The sequence below is a fragment of the Eublepharis macularius genome, chromosome 2, assembly GCF_028583425.1.
Source record: "Eublepharis macularius isolate TG4126 chromosome 2, MPM_Emac_v1.0, whole genome shotgun sequence".
In the NCBI taxonomy this organism is placed as follows: Eukaryota; Metazoa; Chordata; class Lepidosauria; order Squamata; family Eublepharidae; genus Eublepharis; species Eublepharis macularius.
Genome location: NC_072791.1, coordinates 79,991,292 through 80,018,442, shown reverse-complemented (window position 1 = coordinate 80,018,442; position 27,151 = coordinate 79,991,292). Strand labels below are relative to the sequence as shown.

Here is a 27,151-nt window from a genome sequence, read left to right as displayed (position 1 = left end):
CCTCCGCTGGGAGGCTGTGAGTCCAGGCAGGGAAAGTGAGGACAACCAGGAGGGGATCAGACCAGAGGGAGAAAGCCCAGGAAGCGGGGACAGCCAGCCAGCAGCCTTACCTGCAGTAGAGGAAGGACAGCAGAGTGCCACGCCCCAGCCTTCAGGCAGGCTAGAAGGAATCAGCCAGAACCAGGTGGGGCTGAGAGCAAAGTAGTCACAGGTGGGGCTGCCTGAGGCCCTTAACAGAGAAAGCCAAGGCAGCCAGCAAAGCAGCCACAGGTGTGGCTGCCTATGACAGAGAAGGGTGTCGCTCTGGTGCTGGGAGTGTGGCTGGCAGGTGGAGCCAGGAATGGGTGAAGGGATATAAGGGAAGTCCACCCACTGGACGTGGGAGGGCGAGCGAGGGTGGAGGGATGGAAGCCACGGAAGGCTGGAAGTAGAAGGATGCCGCTGGGACCCTGACAGGTTGAGCAGGTGCGCGAGTGGTAGAGAGGGAGCAAGGGTGATGTATACCTCCCCTCCTTCCACAGAGCGGAGACATGGGCAGTCCCTGTCCACAGCCAAGGACCGCAGTTCAGGCACACTGACGCCCTGTGCAGCTACGTCCCGGCCAAAGCCTGACACAACCAATGTAATATGCTTGAGAGCCAGTATGGTATAATGGCTAGAGTGCAGGATGTTAATCAAAAAGACCCAGCTTCAGATCTCCACTTTTCAAATGCTTATTTATTTTTGGATTACCTCATCTGGAATATTCCTTATCATAAAAGTGGATCAGAATTTTTTAATATGCCACCTGAATACACTCTGGAAAAATAAATTAAAAAGCTTCCCACATCTTTTTAAATGACAGCTGGTTATATGGGCCAGGAAGTAGCTTAAGGAACCATAAAAGGAAAGTACTTTATATTGCTGAGTATGTACATTAGTGCCAACAGTGAAGGCAGAACTCAGAAGGCTAGCTGGTTCATCCAGCGTGCATCAATAGATAGAAATTAGTTTATATTTTAACAATTTAAAATATAAATTTTGATTTAAAATGAAAATGCCCAGATTTCCATAACAGTCTTTAATGCTTGGATTATTGTATTGCAAAGGGGCAAGATGTCCTATACCTGCCACTGCAGAGGAAGCCCCTGAACATCTGCAGAGCAGATTTGAGAAGCTTCCCTCTGCTACTTTGCATTCAAAAAAGTACTTTGCATTTCTGATGGCATAGTGATTTTTTACAAACAAAATTAAAAGTTTCAATTATCTATCTGGTCTCTTATCTGCTGCACTTGCTCTGTGAGTATAGTTGATCATTGACACTTGCATGCAGGCCCGTTGCTGCTGAAATGAAGGACCCTTTCCAACTTACATGTTTATAGCATTCTAAATGCATTTGTTGCACAGGATCCAGTCATGTTCCTTCAAAGAAGTACTTCAGTTCCATTGAAGGGGTAAAGCACTTCTCAAGACACAAGTGGGTCCCTTTTCCAAGAAGCAGTTCTTCCCCTCCCCCACCCCAATTAAATTCTTATTGCAAGTACTTTGTAGAGTGCAGTTGTATGACTGTTGCAGGCATCCAGGGCATGCCCTTCAGCAGCACAGGGGGGCACAAGTGGGAAAGGCAACAGGAGTCGGCGGCATTTCTTGACAAGAGCAGGAGGGCCTGTGGGTTCAGCTGCAAGGTAGTCAGGCCTACTCTTCTGCCTGCCCCTGCACTGCTGTTTGCTTCCCTAACTGGTAGACCTACCAGCAAAACCACAAGGAAAGAGATGGAGTTGCATTTTAGAGTCAGGAGAACAGCCATATTTTTTACAGTTACTGGGTTTTTCAACCTCAGTGGGAGCAGTTGAGGACATGGAAGATCGAGAGAAAATGTGGATGCATAGAGGCTAACTTGACACTTGACTATGCTATTTGCTTCCATGGGTTACAGAAAAATAGGGAGGGCTTATTTTATAATATTCATGTTTTGAATATGAATGAATTTGTAAAATTTTCACTCAAACTAAAGGCTTTTTAAAAATCCTAGGCTGTATGTGCAATAGAGTGGCCCTTTTGGCTTTAACTTCTAGCATGCTATGACATCCCCTCATCCTTACCCAACAGAGTAGGATTCCTAGGTGCCCGCCAGTGGTGAGCAAACTCCCAGGGGTTTGCCACCTTGCCCGCTGACCCGCCAGTGGTCAGCGGGAGGTGGCAAGCTCCTGGAGGTTGCCCGCCATCAGCAGGTACTTCAGAAACACGTGCTGCGTGCACGTTCCCAACAGGTTTGGCAATGTCACTTCTGGAAGTGACGTCGTTGTGCTGCCCGCAGAAGCGTTCCTGCACTTTGTTTGGGGCCAATTCAGCCCTGCATGGAGTGTGGGAGCTCTCCTGTGGCCAGCGCGATGATGTTACTTCTAGCGGTGATATCAGCACGCAGGCGCACAAAGAAGACCTCACCACCAGCACGAGGTAAGTACCAGGTTCTCCTCCCTTCTGGTGGGAGGATATAGGGACATGGCAACTCTATACCAGAGGAGTTTTTAAAATTTCAAAAATAACTATTTACTTTAGAGAGGAAAGGTAGGGGAAATCAAGGGTTTAAAATTTCTGAGGTAATTCAACACACACACACACACACACTCTCACTCTCTCTCTCTCTCTCTCTCTCTCTCTCTCTCTCTCTCTCTCTCTCTCTCTCTCTCTCTCTCTCTCTCTCTCTCTCTCTCTCTGAAGTAAAATCCGGCTTCAGTTCGTACGCTCTTCACAGATACTTAAAGGCTTCTATTTTGAGTTTACTTATTTTTCACCAAGCAGTCTAGTATACTTTCTTTTAGTATTCTAGTTCTCTTCTGGAGCTAGGAGTGCTGGGACCCATTTTCTAGTACCCCACTCTCCTTCTCTTCATACACTAGTGCATTCCTTCAGTTGTTAACTGTATCTGAAAGTTTCCACAGTCAGTTTCCAACCACACTCGACCAGGGATCTCTCCACTTTTCAGAGCCACTTCCCTATTTCACTGGGTAGGGGAAATCTTATCTCCTTAAAAGATCTACCCCTTTCTTTGGCCTGCTTGGGAGTTTGCATGTACTTCCCAAACCTCCTTGGCCAACTGTTCCCAGTTCTCCTGCAGGTGGTAAAACTGCTCTGCTCTTGTTAGGACTCAGGGCCAAGCTACAAGTGACGAATGACACAGGTTGGACACTTGTCAGCTTCCCTCAAGTTTTGATGGGAAATGTAGGCATCCTGGTCTTGCAGCTTGGCTCTCCGACTGCTGTCCAATGGACTTTTCAACTGTCACTTGTCCAACATTCCGCCAAGCTGCCTACATTTCCCACCAAAACTTGAGGGAAACTGACAAGTGTCCAACCTGTGTCATTCGTCACTTGTAGTTTGGCCCTCAGTCTCTCAACTCTTCACACTCTTATCTCTCTCTGCTAGGACTGAAAAAAAGACCCTCCTCTTTCCAACTCATGCTACCCAATCAGATGCCTTGGAGTAGTCTTTCTCTCAGAGCTTTCTGATTCTGTGAGAAATTAACCTTAACAGTCCTGCAGCTTTGTGTGTACAGCCCTGCCAGGCTTATATAAAATGTGCAGTCTGTCACACATGCTTTGAAATCTTCTGATGCCATCATGTGTCTGTCTCTTAGTTCAGCCCTTTGGAGTTGCAAAATGGTCCTTAAGTGCATTTAATATAGGTCCCTGGTTGTGATTGGAACCATTGTCATGAATTAGTCTTGCTTTCTCCTCCTCTTTTATTGGTCTAGTGATCTGAATAACTGAAAGTAACTAATGAACTAAGCCCTCCAGCAAGAAGTCTCTAGTTCAGATTTTGCCTCAGCCGTGCCCTAGAGCTGCATTGAGTCCTGGCAACCAACTGCAATTAACTCCAACATAGCTACCCATCTGAAACTATCTAATTTGTTCCTGTTCTTCTGTGCCCTTGCTCCTCTCTCCTTCTCCTCTAGTGTGCAGAGCTTGACTGAACGCTTTCCAGCTTGGTCAAGCTCCAGTTCACTGAGATGTCCAAGCAGAAACCTCAGAGAACTAGAGTTTGTTTATTCCACACAAACTTCACTGAGATGTCCAAGCAGAAACCTCAGAGAACTAGAGTTTGTTTATTCCACACAAACTAGGATTCTAAATCGGTTAGAACTCTTAACAGTGCAATCCTAAACAGTTTAAGCCCATTGATTTCAGTGGGCCTAGACTGGATCTGCTTAGGATAGCACTGTAAGCCTTGATTAGAGTCCCAGCTTGTGCAGAATTAACAATTCCCATTCACAGAGGTTCCTGCTTTCATGTGTCACAGTGGATTTCAGTTTGATGAAGCCAGGAAGTGTTTGGTCAAGTTTCATGCTACAGAGGAGGAGCAAAAGGGGTATGTGTGAGCACAGCAAGAACAAATTGTATTCATGCCCAGTCATAGTTCAGTTACAGCTTGTTGTAATATCTGAAGGCAGCCTAGGGGATTTTAAATATGACTTGATTCTCTCTGTCTCAACCCTACATGTAATTCAGGCATGATCTTAGTGATCTGATTTTCAGGGTTGCAGTGAGTATCACATGAAACATTGAGTGGTTTAAAACATTATCTAAATACTAAGTATTTCTTTTTCTCTCTTGCAGCAACTACAGCAGATCGGTTTTACAGAATAGACCGTGCACAGGTAAGCTCCAGTTTGCTTTCGGAGGAAGCTAAGAATGGCTGCATGCTTCTATGGAAATGAACATGCGTACAGCCTACAGCTTGGTTTCTGTTCCTTGTGATTATATTTATGGAATAAAGCAGTTTGCTCTTGAGGTCAGAGGTTCATGTTTCCTGCAGTCAGAAAGTCCTAGACCTTTTCTTGATCATCTTTTCATTCTTGATCCACTCATGTGGAAGCAACATTTAGGGCAAAATGTCAGTACATGTCTAAAGAAGAATGTCTGGGAAGGTTTGTAAAGGCTTCTTTGCATATTGGAGACTGTAGTAAACATGGTGGCTTTGTCTCATATGAAACCTAATATTTCTCTGTATGTATTGGGTTGGATCCAGCAGTAAATTTCCAATAGTGTGAAAAGGGGTGTTTTTCACAAATTTCTCCCCTCCCACTGCAACTCTCCAGTTCACTCCTTATATTGGTCTTGAGTGTCCCATCTCCCAGGAGCCACATTTTGGGGAGCTTTTCTAGCTGCAGTGGGAGGGGGAAAGCTAAAAAGCCCCATTCTGCTGAGGGAAATTCATTCGTTCTGTGGAAATTATTACTGAGTCTAACCTGTTTTTTATCTCAAGTCTATTTCAGTATTTCACAAATCACAGTTGTAGGCAAAAGAGTCCTGTTTTTTAATGCGGCTAAAGACCTCAAATTCTGCGCTGTGAATACATTAATTAAATATATGGTTATGTCTCAATTTTCATAGCATACACAATTTGTACACTTACACTTTCCAAAATATACATTGTCTATTAGTTTAGACGGAGGCAAGGAAAGTTTTGGTTTGGTTTTCTTTTACAGAGTAAGAAGCAAGAGAGTGAGGACAAAAGATCTCATAGAACAGACAAACTGGGATTAGTATGTATGCAGAGTGGCCATCCCCGTCTGGCACACACTCTATTTTGCTACTCTTTGGGAAGAAATACAACTCCATTTCTTTTCCCATAACCATCAGTATTAGAATCTTTCTATCTTAAAATGGAAAACCTCTGGATTCTCTGGATTTTGTTCACGTAACTGGGTTTCATGTTAGCATCCACACTGCATATTCCATAGTAATAATACAGATTGAGACCCTTAGTAAATTATATGTCAGTGAACAATGTGAGTCTGTACAACTTCTGTACACTCAGCACCTTTGGATGTGACCCCATGGCTGTATTTAGATGCGGCAGCAAGCCAACATTAAGCTGAAATGTGTGTGAGCCCATGTTGTTGCTATGTTCTCCAACCCCCTCCCTTCTTCTGTAGACTGTTTTGATGAGAAATTAACTCTGGCTATCTGTGACAAATGTAAGTTAACCACAATGAATTTTTTGGCTTGCGATGTCTGAATGTATAAAAATTTCAAGTTCCTGAAAGGGCATTGCTAGTCAAATGTCAGTGCTTTGTTTGACCATATCTCACTATCACTTATGAAAAGAAACTAGTTGCAGAACAACTTCCTGTCTAGAAGATAAATGGACATAGTGCATGAATCCTGTTTCTGAATGGATTTACCTGTACTTTTCAGGAGCATCTGAACTATGTGACAGAGATCTCTCAGGAAGAGCTGTTTGTGTTGGACCCAGAGCTAGTGCTTACCCAGACAGTGGGCACGTCTCCTGCCATGCCTGACCTTGTTGATGTGCCCTCAACACCCTCAAGGCAACACCTTGCTGTCCCAACTTCATCACCATCCATACCAGTCTCCAGGTGAGGCTGTCTCCTTGGGGCCTGGAGGTAAGAAAGGCCAGGCTAGCTTGTAGAAGGACCGAAGGAGGAGTAGAAGGCTAGCTTAAGAAAATGTTCAGGGTGGAGGATAAGTTTAAGTGGGCAGGCATTGACTGCCCCTTATACACTCCTCATGTGTCATACCCCTTATTAGAGGGCATTGATTTGTTAAGATCAGATGTAGATGTAGCTTATCTATTGCAGACTTCATGAGATGGGAAATTTACTCGGAACTGTACAGTTGGTAAATCTGATAATGTACTAAGCCCACACTGCAGTTTAGTGAGTGGTATGCTGGTACATGAAAGAAAGGTGCATGCAAGATGGAGCTAGTATGATGTAAGTGAGAGAACCCAGGTAGTTTCTTTCCTGGCCCTTTCAAGCCAGACACATAGGCCCAAACTACATGTTATATTTAACACATGATGCCATCGGGGATTGGCAGGAGGATACCAGCGGCAAGCTCCCTGTAGGAGCTCAATTCAGAAGTGCCACATGGGCCTGAATTGGAATGGGACCATAGTTTTCCCAACCCAAAATGGCCTCTGTGATGGTGGGGAGGCTGCACATACAAGCATTCAGTACATGTGCAGCCCTCCAGTGGACCAAATAATGCTCCCCAGGCTGCTTTGGGCTGAGAAAACAATGACGGGGGAGGGAAGGCTGGAGACTCCTCCCTCATGCCATGGTCTCACTCTAAACTGGGACCTTTGAACAAAGATTCCATCTGTCCCCCCACCATATGACCCTGATCCAAACCAAATATCATAACAAAGCAAATAACTTGGCTTCTTGATACTATAAATAGAATAGTAATTGTTTATTAAGTAAAAAACAGTAAAGAAAGGGACAGGATTATTAAAGAATAGATTTTCTTAATTTATTATTTACACTGTGCAGATTCTAATAGGATACAGAGCAAATAAAATGAACAAGCCATATCAGAAAAACTCCCCAACCATGGGACCTAGCCAGAATACTAAAGTCAATTTAAAAAATACTTAAAATATTTCTACTCATCCAGAACAAAAAAGCAAATGTACAACACTGTAAAATACTTAACTGAGGATGGAGAATTGGGGAGATATGAAAAGTCTGTCTATTCTCTATAGAGAGGAGGCATGTTAACTGAGTCCCTAGATGGTGACTTTTTTTTATGGTGGCAGAAGTTTCTTTTTTGGTTTTGCCACAAGAGACTAACAGGGCTACTCCCCTAAAATCTGTGTCTACTACTGTCGGCTTTCAAAATTATGTACTCCGTTTGTGCCAAGATTTCACTACAGCTTAGCCCAAGAGTTGTTTTCAGCATAAGCTGAGTCCTGGAAGAAAAATACTTCTGGGCATGAACAGAACACTTTCCCCTCAGTACTGGTAAATTGCAGTTTCCTTTCTTCCCACACAGTTAGTGGCATACTGCAGAAAAGCAGTGGAATCACAGAATTATATTTTGTAATCCTTCTGTAAAAATGTGGATAAGGTGTGCTACATGTGCTGAAGCTTTCATAAGGATAAGGGGTTTGCTGGATCAAACCAAAGTCTGTTCAGTCCAACATCCAATTGGCCAGCCAGATGCTTCTGGGAATCCCACCAGCAGGAGATAAAAGCAACATCTACTTCATCACAGTTGCTCTCAACATCTGGCTTTCAGACACATGCTGCCTCTGATCATGAAGGTTCTATTTAGCCATCATAGCTAATGGCTGCTGATGGCCTGTACACCTGTGTGTGTCTGTTCAATTCATTTTTAAAGTTTTCTGAACCGGTGGATGTCACTTTTTATAATAATTTATACAAAAGATTAATTATGCAGCATGTGATGTAAAATTTCCATTTGACTATCCTGAACCTACTGCCAATCAAGTTCACTGTGGATGAATTGTAATAGTGAGGCAAAAAAACTCACTTCATTGTCTTCACATCATTCATTAGTTTATAAGCCTATCTATATAAACCTTCATATTGTGTAAAATAATTAGGGGCAGCTTTCCTCAAGTCTTTCTATCCAAGCTGAGGCCCTCCTCTTCTAGTTATTAAAGACTTTTGAAATTCCTCTTGTTTTCATTGTATCAGCCCTGATTATTTCCATATCATCTACTGAGTTTTCACAGCCTGTGCCTTTCAATATTTCTCTCTAGATATATGTTTAACTTTGTAATTTTATACTTACACACACACATCTCTCTCTGCAATGGAAAGGACTAGAGACTTGCTTCTTTTAAATGAAAGTTGGTAAGTCAGAGAACCTGATATACCTGGGCGTCTAGAATTTTGTCATCCCCCCCCCCCCATCTTTTCTCGACAACTCTTCCTGTGGCACTTCTGAATTAAGTTATCACTTCAAGGAACTTGAAGCTGCCATACGGCTGCAAATCCCCATGGGGATTAAATCTTAAATGTAATGTGTGTTTGGACCATAGAGAGGAGTTGCTTGGGGAAAATTTGAGCAGCTGAAGACAGCTGCGTCAGGAAGGGTTTGACCTCTTAGTTTTGAATCTCTTATCTTTTATTTCCAGCTCAGAAATGGGGAGCTGCCACCCCCTCCAAGGTGAGAGTATTTTGTTCGCAAGATGAGCTTCCAGCATATTTTCTCTAATCTCTCTTTTCAGGTAGCTCCTTGTCATTGCTCTGTGTTTCGTCTTCATCCTCTTCTATTTCTCACTTCTTACAACCTCTGTGAAACATCCAACCTGTGCCAACAGAGTATTTATACATGGTTCATCTGAGGACTTTAGTAAATTCTACCCACACAGGCAGTACCCTAAATTATTTGGGATGAGAGGGTGATGTGCCTTGAGTTTTAATAAGGATGTTGGATGATAAATAAAAGTAAAAATAAATACTGTTGTTTCAGTTACTGTGGAAGTAGTCCAGATAAGCACAGTCCTCCACGGTAGTTGAGATTTCCAGAATATCCGTCATACATTTTCCATACCAGGTGTCCGGGGTCTGAGGCGCAGCCCCTGGACTTGCCAGGAGGAGGGGACAGGAGACAGCCTGGAGACAGCCACCCCAGCAGACACCCAGGGCCAGAACCTGCCAGCACCGGAGGGAGGGAAAGAAGCACCCAAGCCTCAGAGGGTTAGATGGGGCAGGTGGAGGCCAGCTAGCCCCACCCTCCAGTGGGAGTCTAGGAGCCCAGGCAGGGAGAGTGAGGACAACCAAGAGGAGGCCAGACCAGAGGGGGAGGGCACAGGAAGCAGGGACAGCCAGCCAGCAGCTAACCAGACCAAAACCTTACCAGCTGTAGAGGGAAGGCAGTCAAAGCACCACATGGCCATGCCCCAACCTGCAGGCAGGCTAGAAGGGATTAGCCAGAACCAGGTGGGGCAGGAAGGCAAGCAGCCACAGGTGGAGCTGCCTGAGGCAATTAGCAGGGAAGGCCCACAGCCAGCAGAGGAGGCGCAGGTGTGACTGCTCAGAACAGCCAGCAGAACAACCCAGGTGGAGCTGCCTGAGGCACTCTACAGGAAAAGCTTGGCAGGCAGCCAAGAATGCACAGGTGTGCCTGCCCCAAGCAGCCAGCTCAGTAGAGAAAGCTTGTCAGCCAGCCAAGGAGGAACAGGTGTGACTGCCCAGGGCAGCTTGCAGAGCAAACCCAGGTGCAGCTGCCTGAGTCATCCAAGGGCGTGGCTAGAGAGCAGGAGGGTGCATGGCTGTCAGGTGGAGCAGGGAATTGGTGAAGGGATAAAAGGGAAGTCCACCAACAGGGTGGGGTGGGTTGTGTAGGAGTGATGGAGTGGAGTAGTAGAAAGCGAGAGATTTTGAAGATGCAAGGAGGAAGGTTGGTGAAGAAGGAGAAGGAGAGAAGGGCAAGTGGTGGCGGGGTCAGGTTGAGCAGGCCAGCGAGGGGACTGAGAGGGTGTCAGGGTGATATATACCGCTCCTCCTTCCACAGAGCAGGGTCCTGCAATATCCCTGATGCCCCCCTGGGGTCAGAGCCTAGCACTTCAGTGCCCCACGCCATAGCATCCAAGGCAAAACCTGGCACCAGGATACATTCTGGGTTTCCATCTGACAATATCACAGTTGACATTAAAACTTGCTAGGAGTTTGGAGATAGAAAACATGATTGCAGCATCTGCAATAAAGTACATTTATACATACCAGTGTAAAGTGGGCCTGCTACAACTGAGTTTGCATTACTGCTCCTCATGAGAGTGAAGCTTCGAAAGGAACAAGCCCAAATTTGGAAACAAGAAAACCTGAGCACAGTTTGATAGGAAACTTAGCTTTGGCATTGAACAGGTTGCAATTGGACATGCTACAGAGGAGAGGCAACAGGCCAGGATGGAGTTGTGCAGTGTGTTGACATGCAAGAGCATTAGAAGTTAAGTGTCTTCATCTTTCCAAAACTGAGTGCTGTAGGGGCCCTGATCAAGAAATTCCTCGGAGGGGGGATGCAGCTGGAAGACTTGACTAGCCGGGTGAAATTTGACATCCATTGGCTTTACAGGCCACTTTTCCTCAGCTCATTTACAGTCTGTCAGGAAATACCATTATGGTGGAGACTTAATCTCCCACCTGTGGAGACTTGGGATGTATGGCTGGGGGGTGGGGGACTTAGTTAGTCTCTGCCAGGCACCATTGAGGGCTCTAAGAGGTCTGAGCACAAGGTCAGGGGCCTCTCTTGGCTGAGCAAATGGAAAGTGTGTCCTGGTGCTTCAACAGAGCTTAAATCCTGGAAGTGTGAATGAATCACTGACAGAGGCATCCCCAGCCGCCATCTCATTGGGGGCCCTGCTTTCTCCTGCCTCTGCTCACCCTTCCAGTATATTACTTTGTCATGCTGACCATTCCTTTCATGTGGGCTTGAAGTAATCTTTGTCAGACTCACCTGCTTGAAAAGTCTGTTCCTCTTTCCCCTCACCACATGTTCATGGTTCCAACACACACACAGCCAAGGTTAATTCCATCATTCCTCACTGAAATCTTTTGATAGGCAGCTTTTGGTCCCTTCCATGCTCCTTGTTCTCACAGACTGAGTATTGAAGTAAAAGGAAACGGGAGAAGACAGCACACATGTAGCAGATTCACAAATGGTTCATAGTAAAAACCACATGTGCATGCACACTCACATATACATGCTTTACAAAGAGGATGAGAAGGTCAGTAGGAAAGAACATTGAAATGAAGCTACTGCATACTAAGTAGGGGCTGGATTAACATGCATCATGCTGCTTTCACAATATCAAATCTTTGTGTTGCACGCATTCTCCATTCTTTTTCTCCCTCCTCCCAGATGCCAGGCAGCCCCAGTAAAAACTCACTGCAGTAGGCCGGGGCAGCTAAGATACCTGTGGTCAGTTTTGCAATCAGTAATTGACTGCCTCATTACTATCTGAGCATGTTAGTAGTTTGATGCACAGGATGGAAATCTCTCTCGAGCCCTAATGGATGTCACCCTAGGGTTATTAACTAGTTCATGTCCCTGCCCAGTGTAGTGGTCTGGCCTTCCATTATTTTGTCTGCCTAGACAGCCTTTCTACACTGGTGCACATGCACACCTTACTTCCACCCTTTCTCCTGCTTGGTTTTGTAATCCTGATCTATGTCTCCTTGCAGATGATGCTTTGATAGATGCTGCCAAGAATAACGATTTCCTCAAGGTAACAGCTACCATGTGCCAAACCCCAAGTGCAAAGCTGGGGAAGGGGTGGTGCCCTTTGTTACAGCATTGCTGCCTTCCTCCATCCTTCTAGTGTTGAATACAATCGTATTTGTCAGTTTTCCTTCTGCAACCCTGCAGCATTGCTGGCCATTTAATACCAACTTTTACCTGTAGGCTCCATCACCAAATGACCTGACACCCACCCACCCACAGAATATGATTCAAGTATGGCCCTTCTAGTGCCAGGTGGATTTCCTATTGGGCTTACCAAAAGAAGACATCTGTTGCAGTCAGGATGGTACAAAGGCATTTTTTGCTGCTTAGGTAGAATTGTGTTGAATTGTCCATCAGATTACCTAGACTAGGTGTGCAGTAAGAATTGTTTCTGCAAGTCAGTAGCCTTTTGAATGTATCTTGATAGTGAATCTCATCTGCAAGATCTGTAATGTGCTACACACTCATCCCACATCCATCTGAACTGAAGTCAGGAGTGTTGTTGGCATAGGCCTGTTGTGCATGCCACACTGCATCTGCTTGGAGAGAAATGATGCAAGTAGCCAAGGGATTGTAGTGATTTCTCACGTGGTGAGATTTCCCAGTTACATTTTAAAAATCCTCAATTCTTCGAAGCCTCTCTGTGAGTATAGTTATGCACCCATGTGAGTCTCCGTGACTCCTGAGGCCTGCCAGGAGTCCTGGCTACTGGAGAGTATCTTCTTCTGAAGGAATGAGGGGCAGAACACTCTTTGTTGGAGCTCTGTCTTTGTCAAACGCCCTCCCTAGGGAGATCTACTTTTGTCCAGCGTTACTATATTTTGAATAAGAAAACATTCCTATCTGGTAAAGTTTTGTTTTACTGCTTCTGTGTAATGCAGTGTTCTAATTGAGTGGTTTATAATGGTTAAAAATTGTAATGGATTGTTCTTGGTATTGCTTGGTTGTTTTTATCTTTCCATAAACTGCCTTGATTTAAGGTTTTCCGCAACAAAATCTATAGTATTACCTCATCTTGCACTACCCTGTCTTTCTGTAGTTCAGAGAAGTACACCGTGCTGGAAGTAGCTTGATGGGGCGAGATCACACTGGCCAAACTGTCCTGCATCATGCAGTCAAATCAGGGAGCAAGGAGATTGTCAAATACATCATTGAAAATGGTGAGTCAGACCAGAATATATACAGTTGCAATTTTTTCGGATGAGTGGGATGACCATTAGCATGTGAATAAAATATTGGGGCAATCTAATAAGCAGTAGAGATGGTTCACTTCTTGAAACCTGAACACTCTGTGTGGCTTTGAGCCAAGGCCTCAGGCAGGGACTGTGGCTCAGTGTTAGTGGTTGCATGCTTAGCATGTAGAAGGTGCTGGGTTCAATCCCTGGCATCTCCAGTTAAAAGGATCAGGTGGGAGGTAGGGTTGCCAGCTCTGGGTTGGGAAATTCCTAGAGATTTGGGGGATGGAGCCTGGAGAGGCTGGGGTTTGGGGAGGGGGGTTTAGCAGGTATAATGCCATACAGTCCAGATTCCAAAGCAACCATTTTCTCCAGAGGAACTGATCTCTGTCTCCTGGAGATCAGTAGTAATTCCAGGAGATATCCAGCTACTACCTAGAGGCTGGCAACCTTAGTGGGAAAGACCTCTATCTGAGGCTCTGGAGAGGTGCTGCCAATCTGAGTAGACAGTACTTACCTTCTTGGAACAATGGTCAGAGTCAGTATAAGGCATCTTCATGTGTTCACAGGTGATATCATTTGAGTCTCGGTTTTCTCTCTATTAAAAGGGATAGATAATGGCCTAACCATTGGCACTGAGCAAATGAGAATACTGGGCTGCATGTTCATACTGAGAATTCTGCATATCAGTTTTGACCCCAACAGGAAACTGGGTGCAAAAAAGTCCTAGATTATGACGGTAGGGTGAGGATAATGTGGGGAGTGTGTTTGCACGCATAGAAAATACTGAGAGGAAAAGGAGGACTTGTCCCCAAGCACTCCAGTGCTACTTGCTCCAGAAAGAAAGGAGAGCAACTGCATGCAGATCCCGCCCCCCCCCCCCCCCGGTGCTCGTATGCACATAGGTGCTGCTTTCACTTGCCTTCCTGGTTTTCATTCTAGTGATCACCGGAAGCCCCTCTCCTATATCATGAGCAGCCACTGGTGTCTCCTTCTCCCCACAAAAGGGTTTTCTATTAAGTCCTCGCCCACCACTGAAACTGATGCCTCTAAGGGCATGCCTTTTATTGTATTTATTGTATTTTATGGATGATGTGAGCCACCCTGAGCCCATTCGTGGAGAGGGCGGGGTATAAATAAATAAATAATGCCTCTAAGTGCATTGTTGGAGCAACAAACCAGGGCTACAATATAGTCAAAAATGAGTGTAATCTAATTACTCATAGTACAAAGTACAAAAGTGCCATAAATACATACATAAATACAAGCCAATTTATACAGAGTCAACTTCAAGTGCATAAATACAAAATTCAAGTAAGTAGCAAATATATAATAGTTATGACTGTCCGGAGCAAATCTTATCAATTAAAGTGCAAATGCTGAAATTGACAAAGAAGAATCGGTAGGTGGGAGCTTGTGCCAATGATACATTAACAGTCCATGGAGTCAAAACATATATAGAAGAAAACGCCAACGGGGACTTGCAGGCAAATAACAATAACCCGTTTCGTGAGGATCACTCCTCACTTCCTCCTGGGCGTGTAACAATTCAGACTGTGCATACTGTGAAAAAATATATAATTGACAATAAACACCCATACATTCAACTTTAATAAACATTTAAACAACAAGCCAAAAACTCACAGCATGAAGGTAGCACAACAAACTTTCCCACCGTTCCTCCAACACGTGATTCACGGACATATACCCATAAGGATAGCTATTTGCTACAGATATAACCACCAGAGGAGGAGTCAGAAATGGCGAGGGAAAACCTTTGCAAGAGTCGAAAAACTTACAGGGTTCTTTTAGAGGATCATAGAAAACAAGATTCTTTTGGAGATTCATAGAAAACAGGAAAAGTTGATATCCGAATTCAAACCATGCGGAGACAGAGAGTGTACCTGGAAAATCCATTTGGATTCCAAACGTAATAATAATTTAGCCTGATTGGAAGCAAAAGGACAATCCAGCATGTCAATTACTGAGACTTTAAAGTCATGAGAAAGATGTTTCAGCTCATGAAAGTGGTTAACAAGGGGTGCCTCCCAAACTAAATTCCTAATTCTAGATAGGTGTTCTTGTATCCTGGTTCTTAAAGGGCGGGTGGTGCTCCCTACATATAGTAAAGGGCATTTACACTGGATGACATAAATTACGTTTTCAGACTTACAGTTTGAAAAAAAGGGTCTGAAACGATGGTCAGGTAATATCTGTTCTGCCTTAACCATAAGGCTGCACACATTACATGAGCCGCACGCAAAATGGCCCTTCGGCAGATTGTTAAAAGCCGGGTTGCTAGAGAATTCCGATCTGATCACCATGTCCCCAATAGACCGCGTGCGTCTGAAACCAACTGACAGCCCTGATTCACATCCGCGGATGTCGCTAATAAGGTGCCAGTGTTGTCTAATAATAGATGTTATTTTGGGGGCCAATGGGGTATATTCAAGGCCCCATTTAATTTTATTGTCCCCCCTCCTATGCCTAGGCGTTAATAGGGCAGCCCGATCCGTAGCGTCTGAGCTTAATTTAGCCCGTTCAATCACACGCCAGGGGTAGCCTCTTGCTGCGAAACTCGCTCCTAACTCCTGGCCACTGGAGTGATAAGAGTGGGAATTAGTAGAATTCCATTTTAAACGTAGGAATTGACCCAGGGGGATGTTATCTTTAAGATTCCTAGGATGGAAGGACTGGTAGTGTAGATAAGAACACCGGTCCGTTGGTTTCTTAAAGGGGCGGACTGCCAATCTATTAAGTTCACGGTAAATGGTGACATCTAGATAGTCCAAATTGCTGGAACTCCCATTCCAAGTAAACTTGATATCCGGGTGCAAGGAATTAAACCAATGCCCAAGTTCATCGGCAACCTCACCACATTTTAGAAGGACAATGACGTCATCAATGTACCGCCTGTATAGAATAATCTGATCTTTAAAGGGATTTTTTTCGTTGTTAAACACCCATTTGTTCTCTAGTGCGGACATGAAGATATTCGCAATACTGGGAGCCGCAGCGCATCCCATGGCCACCCCCTTCAGCTGGAAAAAATAGTTTTCATTAAACCTAAACTAATTCTTTTCTAAAATGATATCCAGGATATTTAGAAGGAATGGGGTAGAGGGTTGTTGTACTTCACGCTGTAGAAGGGCATCGTGTACCACCAATCTTGCCTCCTCGTGTGGAATAGAAGTATATAATGACCTAACGTCAAGTGACATCAGGTATACTGTTGGTGGAACCTCTATAGATTCAATAAGGGAAATTAATGCCATAGTGTCTTTTAGATAGGCAGGCGTGCCCATAACTAAAGGTTGTAAGAAATGGTCTAGGTATCGTGAGAGAGGTTCAAGGATGGAATTAGAACCAGAAATGATCGGACGACCCGGGGGAGGGCGTTCAGTTTTATGGATTTTTGGAAGTGTATAAAACACTGGTATTCTAGGTGACGGATTAATTAAAGCATCTCTGGTTTTCTTATCTATTTCGTTATCTGATAGACCTTCATCTAGTACAATTCTAATAACTCGTTGAATCTGTACCGTAGGATTATAAGGTACTTGCTTATATTCCATCTCGTTTCCCAATTGTCTCTCACACTCCTGCACATAATCTACAGTATTCTGGACAACTATGCCACCCCCTTTATCCGCCTTTTTAATAACGATGTCCCTGTCGTTTTGAAGCCCTTGCAAAGCCTCCCATTCCATTTTTGAGAGATTATACCTTTTGTAACAATTTGTGGATTCTAATTTTGTTACATCTCGCAGGACCACTCTTTCAAAACTCTCAATCATCGGGTCTGACACTGTCGGACAGAAAGATGATTTATAGGTGACTCCAGAGGCAGGGGAAGGTTCACCTGGCCCAAAAAAACTCCTCAGTTTAATCAAGCGCACCAGTTTGAAAAGATCTATTCTAGTACGAAATGCACTATAACCAGGGGTGGGGACAAAACCAATACCTTTATTCAAAGCTGCTAATTCAAAACCAGTGAGAGCCCGTGAAGAAAGGTTAAAGACTAGGTTTTCTTGTATGGACATCTCTGGCGGTAAGGGCCCCTGCCTAAAAAAGGCTTAGGTAAAGTATTACGTGGCCTAAGATTACGTGTACTCGAACCCTCGTCCCCAGAGGTGTCAGTCTCTGAGGGTTCCGTAGTTTCCAACTCAGAGTTGGAAGCAATATTTGGGGCCCAGGAGACTTTTTTGCGTGGTCTCAAAAATCTGTCCTCTTTCCATTGATAAATTCTGCCAGAGGTATAGTCTCTCCTATCCCGCTCAAATTTACGGACTTTAAGTTCCTTAAGTTTTTCTTTGCTTTCCTCAATGCGACGTGCAATATCCTGTGTGCGCTGGTCGAACTCTGCCTGAGAAACCTTAGATTTAAGTTCCAATCCAGCTTTATCAATATCTGCTGTCAAGATATCCGCTTGGGCATTAGAAGTCTTAATTAAAAGGAGCATCAAATCAAATGCACACTTATTAAGTATCGCTGCCCATCTGGATTTAAACTCCTCATCCTCTTTAAACATCCCGGGTGGCTTATGAATACGCAAACCACGCGGGATGAATCTATGCAGGGAATAATCCGTTAAAGAAGCCGCATTAAGTTGGAGGCGGCATCTTTTTAATTCAAGCTGCTCTAAGGCAGACCAGTCTTCCAGCGGTATTTGTGAATCAGACCCTAAAAGGGTAGAGTTATTAGACAAAATTGCATCCCTCTCCTCGGTGGAGAAAGCAAAGCACTCGGCTAAATCTGCCATACTGCCCAATATTGGTAACGCCAAACTAACAAGGGCAACCCTAGTACAAATAAGCTGGAGCAACAAACCAGGGCTACAATATAGTCAAAAATGAGTGTAATCTAATGGCAAATGCAGTAAATACTGCACCGTTGCATCCTAAGTACTGTATAATTTGCAAACAAAGATGACTAAAATGTTTGTTAACACAGGGAAGCAGCCATGGGTTTGATGCTGCAGAAATATTTCAGAGATAACTCTGAAAAATATGCAGCCTCGGCACTTCTATGAGCATTTATGAGCATTTATAGGAATGACTGGAAAGAAACTGTGCTTTCTATCTTAGTGGAATGGATTCAAAGTGGCAATGCCTTCGGCAAACAAGCTGGTCTCATTCATAGCTTTGTTTTGTCTCTCTTTCCCCAGCTCCTGCAGAGATTCTGGATGTGGCAGAAGAAGAGAAGTAAGTTCCTTTCTAGTCACAGTATTAATTACTAGCCTATTCTGCCCACCTCCTCAAAGGCAAGGCACGTCTGGCTCCCTTCTTCACCCCAACCCTCCTATCCATGCTCTAGCTCCCTCTACTGGCAGGTCAGTGATGCAACTGTTCATTTGTACTAGGGTATGAGGAGGGAGGAGCAGTGCCCTCCTTCTCATGATTAAGATACATTTGCAGGGCAGATTAACAGTTCTGTTGCCCTGCTTGCAGAAGACCCTGACCTGGATGGCTCAGACTAGCCCAATCTCATCAGATCTTGGAAGCTAAACAGGGTTAGCCCTGGTTAGTATTTGGATGACAGATCAGTTAGGAATCCAGGGTTGCAATGCAGAGGCAGGCAATGGCAAACTACCTCTACCTCTAGAGGAGTTAGCCGTGTTAGTCTGTAGTAGCAAAATCAAAAAGAGTCCAGTAGCACCTTTAAGACTAACCAATTTTATTGTAGCATAAGCTTTCGAGAATCAAGTTCTCTTCGTCAGATGCCTGATCAAAACTGGCCCAGTTTTGATCAGGCATCTGATGAAGAGAACTTGATTCTCGAAAGCTTATGCTACAATAAAATTGGTTAGTCTTAAAGGTGCTACTGGACTCTTTTTGATTTTACCTCTACCTCTGTTTGTGTCTTGCCTCAAAAACACTATGAGGTCACCATAAGTTGGCTGCAGCTTGATGCTGCTTTACACACACACTAACAGAAGCATGCCCAAAGAAGGGCATGCTGGGTACTTGTGGGAAGCAAATACCAAGGAGACAAGTTAGACTTAGGTGCTCCTATCCATCTCCCTTGCCTCAGTTCTTACTTGCTGTTTCCTTTCCTTCTGTACTCCCCAGCTAGATTAGATAATTTAGAGAAGAGAAAATGGCCGGAGTTGTGATGTAGAAGAGAGCCTCCCTCAGTCCTTCTACTCTTTATGATGTGGGCTGGGGGTGAAGAGACTAAGCAACCGTGACCATCCACAAATGTGTGCATAGCACTCTCCCATCTTTTGGTCTCACTGAGCCAATGTGTGCACTCATGTATGATAAACTGTGGTATGGGCTGGCTTGATCCTGGCCCAGCCCCTCTGTTACAACTACTGCTTGCCTTTGGAGAAGGGCTAGAGAGGTGTGTGTGATATTCTTAACCTGCTCCTTCCAGTGGTGAGACCAGTTTGCACCAGGCTGCAGCCCTTCGCCAACGCACCATCTGCCATTACATTGTAGAGGCTGGGGCTTCCCTGATGAAAACAGACCTGCAGGTAAGTGCTTGCTCTGAGAGAAAGAAGCGTTGGGAAACAGGTCCAATTCATACACCCAGCAGGTAAAGCATTTTCTAATTGTACAACTTCAAACTGTGCGGCTCTCCTTGCCCTGGGGGAAATTATCCTGGAAAACAGAAAAATAGATGTGGAGAGAGGGGTTGAGCTTGGTTTCTCTCTGACACTCATTTTCTATGTATAGGGAGTTTTTTTGGAGGGGAGCATGTAAACATTCCATATGCATATTCATATGTGAGAAAATGGCAAAAGATAGTCCCCCCCCCAAAAAAAAGTTCACTACTTGGTTCTCTGTTTGTACTCCTCTGACAGAGGTGTAGTACATGCTAACTCTAGCTTCAGAACTGGGGAAGGAATGTACAATATGTATATGAAAGAAGCAGCAGCTGTATTTTCTAGGTATGGATTACAGCATTTAACCCTCCAGAAGGGTTAAATTAGCCTCTTCTGCTGTTGTTTTTTTCCCCTAAATGAGAGGCCAGAATGTCTCATTTCCCCTATTCCCATTCCCTGAGGTCACTGCAAGGACAGTCTTGCTGCAAACTTAGCCTCTCCCAGCTGCAAAGTATCAAGCCTGCTAGATAGGAGGGAGGGCCTAGGTAAAAAGGAGGGCATTTAAGAACAGTCAGCTCCAGTAAAAGTGCAACAGTGGGGCGGGATTCTGTTTTCTGCTGTAAATGCCATTAAGTGGGTAGAATGGGGGGGGGTTTAGTGGAGTATGTAAATATTCAGAGTGAGTGAGTGTGCATGCATGTACACAGCCACCAAAAAGGATAGGAAGACTGTCTCCCCACCACCACCACCACCACCACCAAATCTCCTTTAGAGTCAGAAAATCACAACATCTTCGATTCCATCAGTTGTGATGCAGTCCATACAAGCAGAGATACAGAAAAGAAATTGAGGTCATCCTCTGATGCTAGCTCTTGGGAGTTTCCTGTAGGTAACGGGGGGAGAAAGCAAACGTGTACATACTGACCAATAAGATATGGATAGTCTTGTTTTGGTTCAAGGTGGCTGTGCCCTGGAGCTGAGCCATATGCTCAGACAGTGAGATGTATCATGTCATGTTTCCCAGAGGCTCCTGGGGCCTGTGCGTTCACTTGACCAGTTTCAATGCTAATGAGACTGTAAAAGCTTTGGCACATTTCAGACAAGCAATAAAACCCTCTGCCAGCTGCACCAGCATGTTTTATAGTCAAATTTTGGCAGATTCCTTGCTCTCCTAACCTTTTAGCCAATGGCCTGGGCATTGTGATTCAGCCAAAATAAAAGAAACTTTGGCTGGTAATGGGAAAGCAAGGGCTCAGGTGAGAGAGGAAGGTGGGATTATGAGTATGGGCAGCATCACAAAGCCTGCAGACATTTCTGCATAGTACAGAATATGGCCTTTTCTCTGTCTTTAGTTGTGAGCCCAAATCACAGCCACTGCCAAAGGAAAATCAGGGCCCTGGGACTTGTCATCAGGTTTCTGTGACATTTGCTGGTTTGCTCTTGTTCATACAAATGTAGTGAACCATGCTGATCTGACTCTTCTCCCATCAAATAGTAGCATGGTTCAGAAGCATAAGTGAAGCATGGCCATTGCTGCCTAGACAGAACCAGACTCCATAATAATGTGGCTGGGGAGCATTAGATAAAAGTAACCTGTGTGTTATGCGCATGTGTGTGCTTACCCTAATGTGATTTAATCTTTCAAAATGTGGAAAATAACTGTATCAAATCTCTGCAGGCCACCCCCCCCCCCAAATTCAAACTCTTTCAGTTTCCATCCTGAAAATGAGCCCTCGAGGAAGAGTCCTTGTGTGCACCTATTGTGTGTGAACCTGTGGCTCAGCTTTGTGGGTGGATTTGTACATGCCCTTCACTTCTGCCTTCGTCTCTCCATCCTTTGGGGAGATGGGGCAGTGGAACTTGTGCTTGTCTCTGCAGTTGCATTTGTGTGACAGAGCCTCTGTGTGTCCAGATCATTGTGTGCTTCTATGAAATACAGCTGCCAATTGTCCACGGACTCAGGATCCCTTCCTGCCTCACTGTGACTGCCTTCTCCCTGCTAGGATGCTAGAGCCAGTGTGGGAGGCTTCTTCTGTCCCGCTTTCAATGGAGGCGGCAGAGAGCCAGGTTTCCTTGGTCTTTCTCAGCAGTGAGCTTGTTCTGCACTGTGGAGTGTGGGGGTAGTTAATGAAGGGGAGGGAAAAGTTGGTGGAATGAGCGAGGGAGAGGGGGGGAGACATGGCTGAAAGCTGTTAACAGATTTGCTTTTTATTGAGTGCAGGAGTTCATTAGTGGACGCAGTCCAGATGGCTGCAATAAGTTCGTGAAATGTGAGCCTCCTCGGGGATCAGGAGCGCTAGCGAGGCTGTGGGGGTGGGAGGTGGAGGGGATGGTATTTCAGGGCACTCCCCAGGCGCACACCTCACCCCTACCCACTCCCACTCCTTTTGCTTATATTATCCTGGCTTCCACAGAGCAAGAAAGTAAGCTGGCTGTAGCAGCTATTTCATTGTACAGCTATGCAAACTTCTCCCCTTTTTTGTTTACACAGTCACAAGTGGGGCTATACAAATATACAGCTCTTTATTTTCCTAGCAAATGTTGTGCTGTATGTGGGGGAGGGCAACAGTTTATCTAGCTGTTGTCTGCTAATCTCCCAACAACCCCAAGTATCCCTTTCCAGCACACTTCCCTTGTTTTCCAGCCTTGCCCCTTCTCCCTCCCTCCCTCCCTCCCTTTCTATTGAGGCAATGCAATCACAGACATTTCTAAGGAGCCTGTGTCTGCTCATAGCTACCTTTGCACATTTATTCTAACTACAAATATTCTGGGTTAAGCCATAGATCGTCCAGCAGAGTCTTCCTTGAGGCCCTCTCTGGCTTCTCTCAGTGTCTCCCATCCCTTTATAAAAAGTTACACTTACAATTGCTGAAGTTTTTAAATTAGGAACACAGAATGCAACATATGCATGAGCATCTTCATTTATGACATGTATCATTTCAAAACGCGTTAACATTCTTTGCTGTCTGCATTTTCAAGCTTTCGGATGCAATGTTGGATTGTAGATTGAAGAAAGCAGTGCAGATCTAGAATGGGGCTTCCAAGTTGAAATAGGATGTGATTTCTGCACTCAACAATCTCCCCTTCCTTATATTTTGTCCCCCATCCTTGTACATTTCTCAGAGCCTCTTCTGGTGCATTCCCAAGAGGAACTGGACCTGAGTAGAATCCTATAACACGCAGCATCCAAGTAGTTATCTGTCCTCTTATCAGGAGCCATGCCTTTCTATAGGTCAAGTAAGGTCTGCTACTTGTTGGGTGACCACAAAACTACAGGTACCTCATGCAAAATGGCATCACATAGTTCACATACAGTAACATTTTTAGCACTGTGGTAATTTCCCTAGCAAGTTTTCCAAAAATTGGCTTTGACTTTCCTATAGCTCATGGAAACACTTGGCACCTGTGCGGAAAAAGTCACTTGAGTAGCAGTGATGATGGCAAGTTTGAAGGCTGACTTGGTGGAATACCTTTGACCTGCCAGCTTTTTATATCTGAACTTGATGTAGCAGTATCTAGTATGAAGAAGGGGCTAAAAGGCCTCCATGTGGCCCAGAAAGTTTCTGCTTTGAACTCTCCTGTTTCTTATTGTTCTTTCTCTTCCTGCAGGGAGATACACCCAAGCACAAAGCTGAGAAGGCAAATGATCCTGACCTGGCTGCCTACCTCGAAAACCGACAGCACTATCAGATGATCCAACGGGAAGATCAGGAAACAGCAGTGTAGTACTTAAGTGTGCCTTATCCCTGCCTAGGGGAGCAGGAGCAGAGTGGCACAGGAGCCAGGCCAGCCTTTCCTTGAATATCCAGCATGGAGAGGATCAAGAGCTACATTTGGGCTTGGCCATTGGACTCTTATTTATTAATGTAGTGGGTTTGAGCAGTGCTGACTCCCCGTCCCCCCACCACATTCCATGGATGGACTCTGCTGCTGAATGTTGCCTCGTTTTCTGACGGGGTCATATAGAGGGTCATTTCTGTTCCCTTAAAGCATGGGGAAAGAAGATCTTATTCTTCCAACCACTGCTGGAGACCCTCCTTATGATGCCCCTGCACCTGGTGTGTGAGGTCTCCAAGGGGCAGTGTCTGCAGCCCATTCTGGTTTTCTGTCAGCCAGTTCCAGCCACCCCTGATTCCCAGCAGCAAGTGCTGCCTTTCTCAACAGTTCTGCCACTGGCAATGCACATTGCCCAGGTATATCTTGTTAATGGAAATTGCTGGTCCAATTCATGAGACAGAACGTCTTTTCGGCAGCCTGCCTTTTATCTACACATCACAGCATTCAGCTGCTTGTGTGGACCTTGGCAAGCAGTCACATGGACAAGTATTTGAAGCAAACCACGGATCAGTCTTGCATCTTTTCTTTCACAACACATCATCCCCTGTTCCCATTGTTTCATTTCCCTTATCCATGGCCTCCATACTGCATGTAACCTTTGCGGGGTGCTTACATAAGAAGGAGGGAAGACCCTGGTAAATCCCTTCCCTCCAAGGTGACTGTTGAGTCTGCTATGCTATAAATAGTGACTGTGAGCAAAGTGCCTGTTTGCCCATCTTTGTTCCTCTCAAGTTTGTTTTTCTCTACTCTCATGTACCACTTCTCTTCTAATACTTGCTTGTTTGGAAGAACAACTTCCCTAGCTGTGAATGTTGTAAAAGCTGGTGTGGAGACAGCCAGAGAGTTACCTGTAAAGGGTGTTCAAATCTCACCCTGAAAGAAGGCCATCTGCTGTTGTCACAGCTAGGGACTAAGGGCAGTCTTCTGGTTCTCTTTGTACTAGTAAAGGGGAATCCCTTTTTGGTGTTGTTCCTTTAATACACAAAGATAAACAGACCTGAATCTGTCAACTAGTACTAATTGTATACTGTATCCATTTATCCAAGAGTGAAGAGCTAGAGGTGCTAACGGTAAGAGTGAAGGAAAAATATCTGCATAATCCCCTAATTCCTGATCACAGTAATCTTGGGAATTTATTCCTGGGTCCAGACCAAATTCGCATACACATGCACACCTGTGAATGGGAAAATCAGCCTCCCATTGCTCCAAATGTATCCTGAATCATTTCAGCTTACTGTTCCATTCCTTCATAGCAAGCAGATGCCTGTTACTCGGCCTGGAGCACTGCAAGCAGTTCCTGCTTCTCTTCCTAAATTCCTTGCTTATTCAAGTCTTATCAGTCCTAACTCCTCAGTCCTTTTGTTTTACTAAAGAAAAAAATGTTGGAGGAACTCATACTCTGCAGTGATCCAGCATAGGCAGAGTCCCATTTTCAGCTACATTTTAACCAAAATATTATGTAACATTTACATCTACCAAGCCTGCACATCTCTAGATGTTAAAATGGCTCATTTCCGCCATCCTCAAAATGTATTGAGCCAGTAGCCAGCTGGCCTGGCACAGGCTCCACATGGAGTGACAGCAATAACCATGGAGACTTGTAGCTGAGTGGTTTGCAGTCCTATAAGCAGCCAATCCTGTCAAATGATTAGGGAGCTGAGAGCTCTGCTTAGACTTAGGAAGTCTATAGAAAGATCTTAACTTTCCCATTTGAGGGCAAGAACGTTTGAACCACCATTACACTTGCAACTTTGTTGTGAAACCATTGGGAGATTAATGGCTTCCTCTGGGAGAATGACAGCCTTGGAAGGCAAGAGAGTACTAAGTATCAGTGGTTTGCAAAAGAACCGCTTCTTTATGGAATATATTTGACATCGGCACATCTTTAAAAGGTGTGATAGTCACAGGTAAGCTGAAGGGGCAGGAAAGTTTGCAGATTAGTCAGTGTTATAGATACAGGAGTTTGAATTTGGGGGGATGAGCTGCGGAGATTTGTTACAGTTATTTTCCACATTTTGAAAGATTCAATCAATTAGGGTAAGAAACTACCTACTGTTCATCCAGCTATCACTCCTCATTAGAGACTTGTGTGTATGTGGAATCTTGCCTTTCTTAAAGACTATCACATTAACTCTCTGTATTGAATACTCCTATAATTAGTGTTGAGAGTCCTTGAGATGCTTGGCTGTATACGTCTGTGACCATATATCCAATTGAATCCTTTTGGAATTTTACTCTTCCATTTGACTGTGTCCTGTTCCCCACCTAGAGCGTCATTCAACTAAGATTACATAAAAGCAGTTACACACCATATTCTTGGGTGATTGGTGAGCAGTCATAAACCAGAAGCTTATTCAAATACTGACATTTCCATGATACTTTTATCTTTTCCCATTTTCCTCTCCAGATTATAAAACACCTGAGACTTTTAAGGCAACTAAACATAGCACAGCCTCACAGTCACAGTATTCATATGTCTGCCACTAAAGATGGTTCCTAGTTCTCATTTTGGATAATGGATACTACAGCTCAAGTGCATGATGGTATTCTCATGCTATAAACAGTCAAGCAAGGCCCTGCCACAAAGCTATGGCAGGGCATACACTTAGGTCTTTTTAAAATTGTGAAAATTGCTTTCCTAAAGCTGGATGTTCAGGCCAGTCTCCTGGAAGAATTTATGCACCGTAAGCCTGCTGTCGTCTTATTCTTTCTTTTATATGCTCCTCTGAAACTTTGTACAGGTAGTTCGAAAGCACACTGTTTCCCCATCTCCTGTGTATGTGTGTTTGTGCACGCGTGCGTATCTGAAGCAGAGTTGCTGTGCAATTCAAACCTTGGTTTATTTTTATTCCAAGAGGGAGGTGTGGTTCTGAGGGTGGATTTTATTCCCTGTGCAATACCTACTTCTCCTCTTCTAGATCCTGTATTAGAACACTTTGGACTGACTATATTTTTTGTAACTGTGTTGGAAGCTTGTGCTTCCGTTGCTTTTCTCTTTCACAATTTAAATGTTTTGTTGGGTTTTGCCATTAAAATATAAGGATGGATATTTTATTTCTTCTCTTTTGAATGTGATAATGTTCATCATAGACCTTTTGTGCCCTGAGTAAAAGCCCAGCACTTGTCCCATCTGCACTTGTTCTGGCTTGTAAAGGGGGACTCTTGGGTTGTCACTTTATGTCAAAGTGGGTAAATACAGATCATACCAGTCCCTGTCTCCATTATCTGTACCTCCTCTGTGTTTCTAACTACTCAAATTCAGCCACTGAAAATCCCAAATCCCCCCCAGGCTTGCAAACGTTGTCAGCTGTGTGCTTGGCTCTCCTGAGAGGTTCTCATGTTTTGCAATATGAATGTTACTTGTGTTTGGAGGGGAAAGCATGTCAAGGGCCATGTGCTTTTATATTTCAGGGGAGCCATTGTAGGTAGCAGTTTCCCCAAGATCAAAATATACATTTGTGTGACTACTGTCATTATATCTCATAATAAATTGGCTGACCCTTGTGTGGATGGATGGAGGAGGGGAGAACAATGTTGAAAGTTGCTTTGGGGTAAAAATAAATTATGGAAGTTGCTCAGCAGGGCCATCTGTCAACATGGTGAGGTGC

The 27,151-nt window shown here is 44.4% G+C and overlaps 1 protein-coding gene across 6 annotated transcripts in view; it reads left to right on the top strand.

Annotated features, from left to right (window-relative positions):
* Window positions 1-26,597, top strand: part of DGKZ (diacylglycerol kinase zeta) — a 119,505-nt gene extending 92,908 nt beyond the window's left edge. For 5 of the 6 annotated variants that reach the window (XM_054970454.1, XM_054970453.1, XM_054970451.1 and 2 more), the window contains 8 exons: window positions 4,596-4,636; window positions 6,180-6,361; window positions 8,893-8,924; window positions 11,942-11,985; window positions 13,021-13,141; window positions 18,324-18,360; window positions 19,535-19,634; window positions 23,316-26,597. In XM_054970454.1, coding sequence (XP_054826429.1) covers window positions 4,596-4,636; window positions 6,180-6,361; window positions 8,893-8,924; window positions 11,942-11,985; window positions 13,021-13,141; window positions 18,324-18,360; window positions 19,535-19,634; window positions 23,316-23,432 — 674 coding nt within the window. In that variant the 3' untranslated portion in view covers window positions 23,433-26,597. Of the gene's footprint in view, window positions 1-4,595; window positions 4,637-6,179; window positions 6,389-8,892; window positions 8,925-11,941; window positions 11,986-13,020; window positions 13,142-18,323; window positions 18,361-19,534; window positions 19,635-23,315 lie in introns of those variants that run through there. The other variant, XR_008596481.1, reaches the window with a different exon arrangement.
* Window positions 26,598-27,151: the final 554 nt, after the last annotated feature.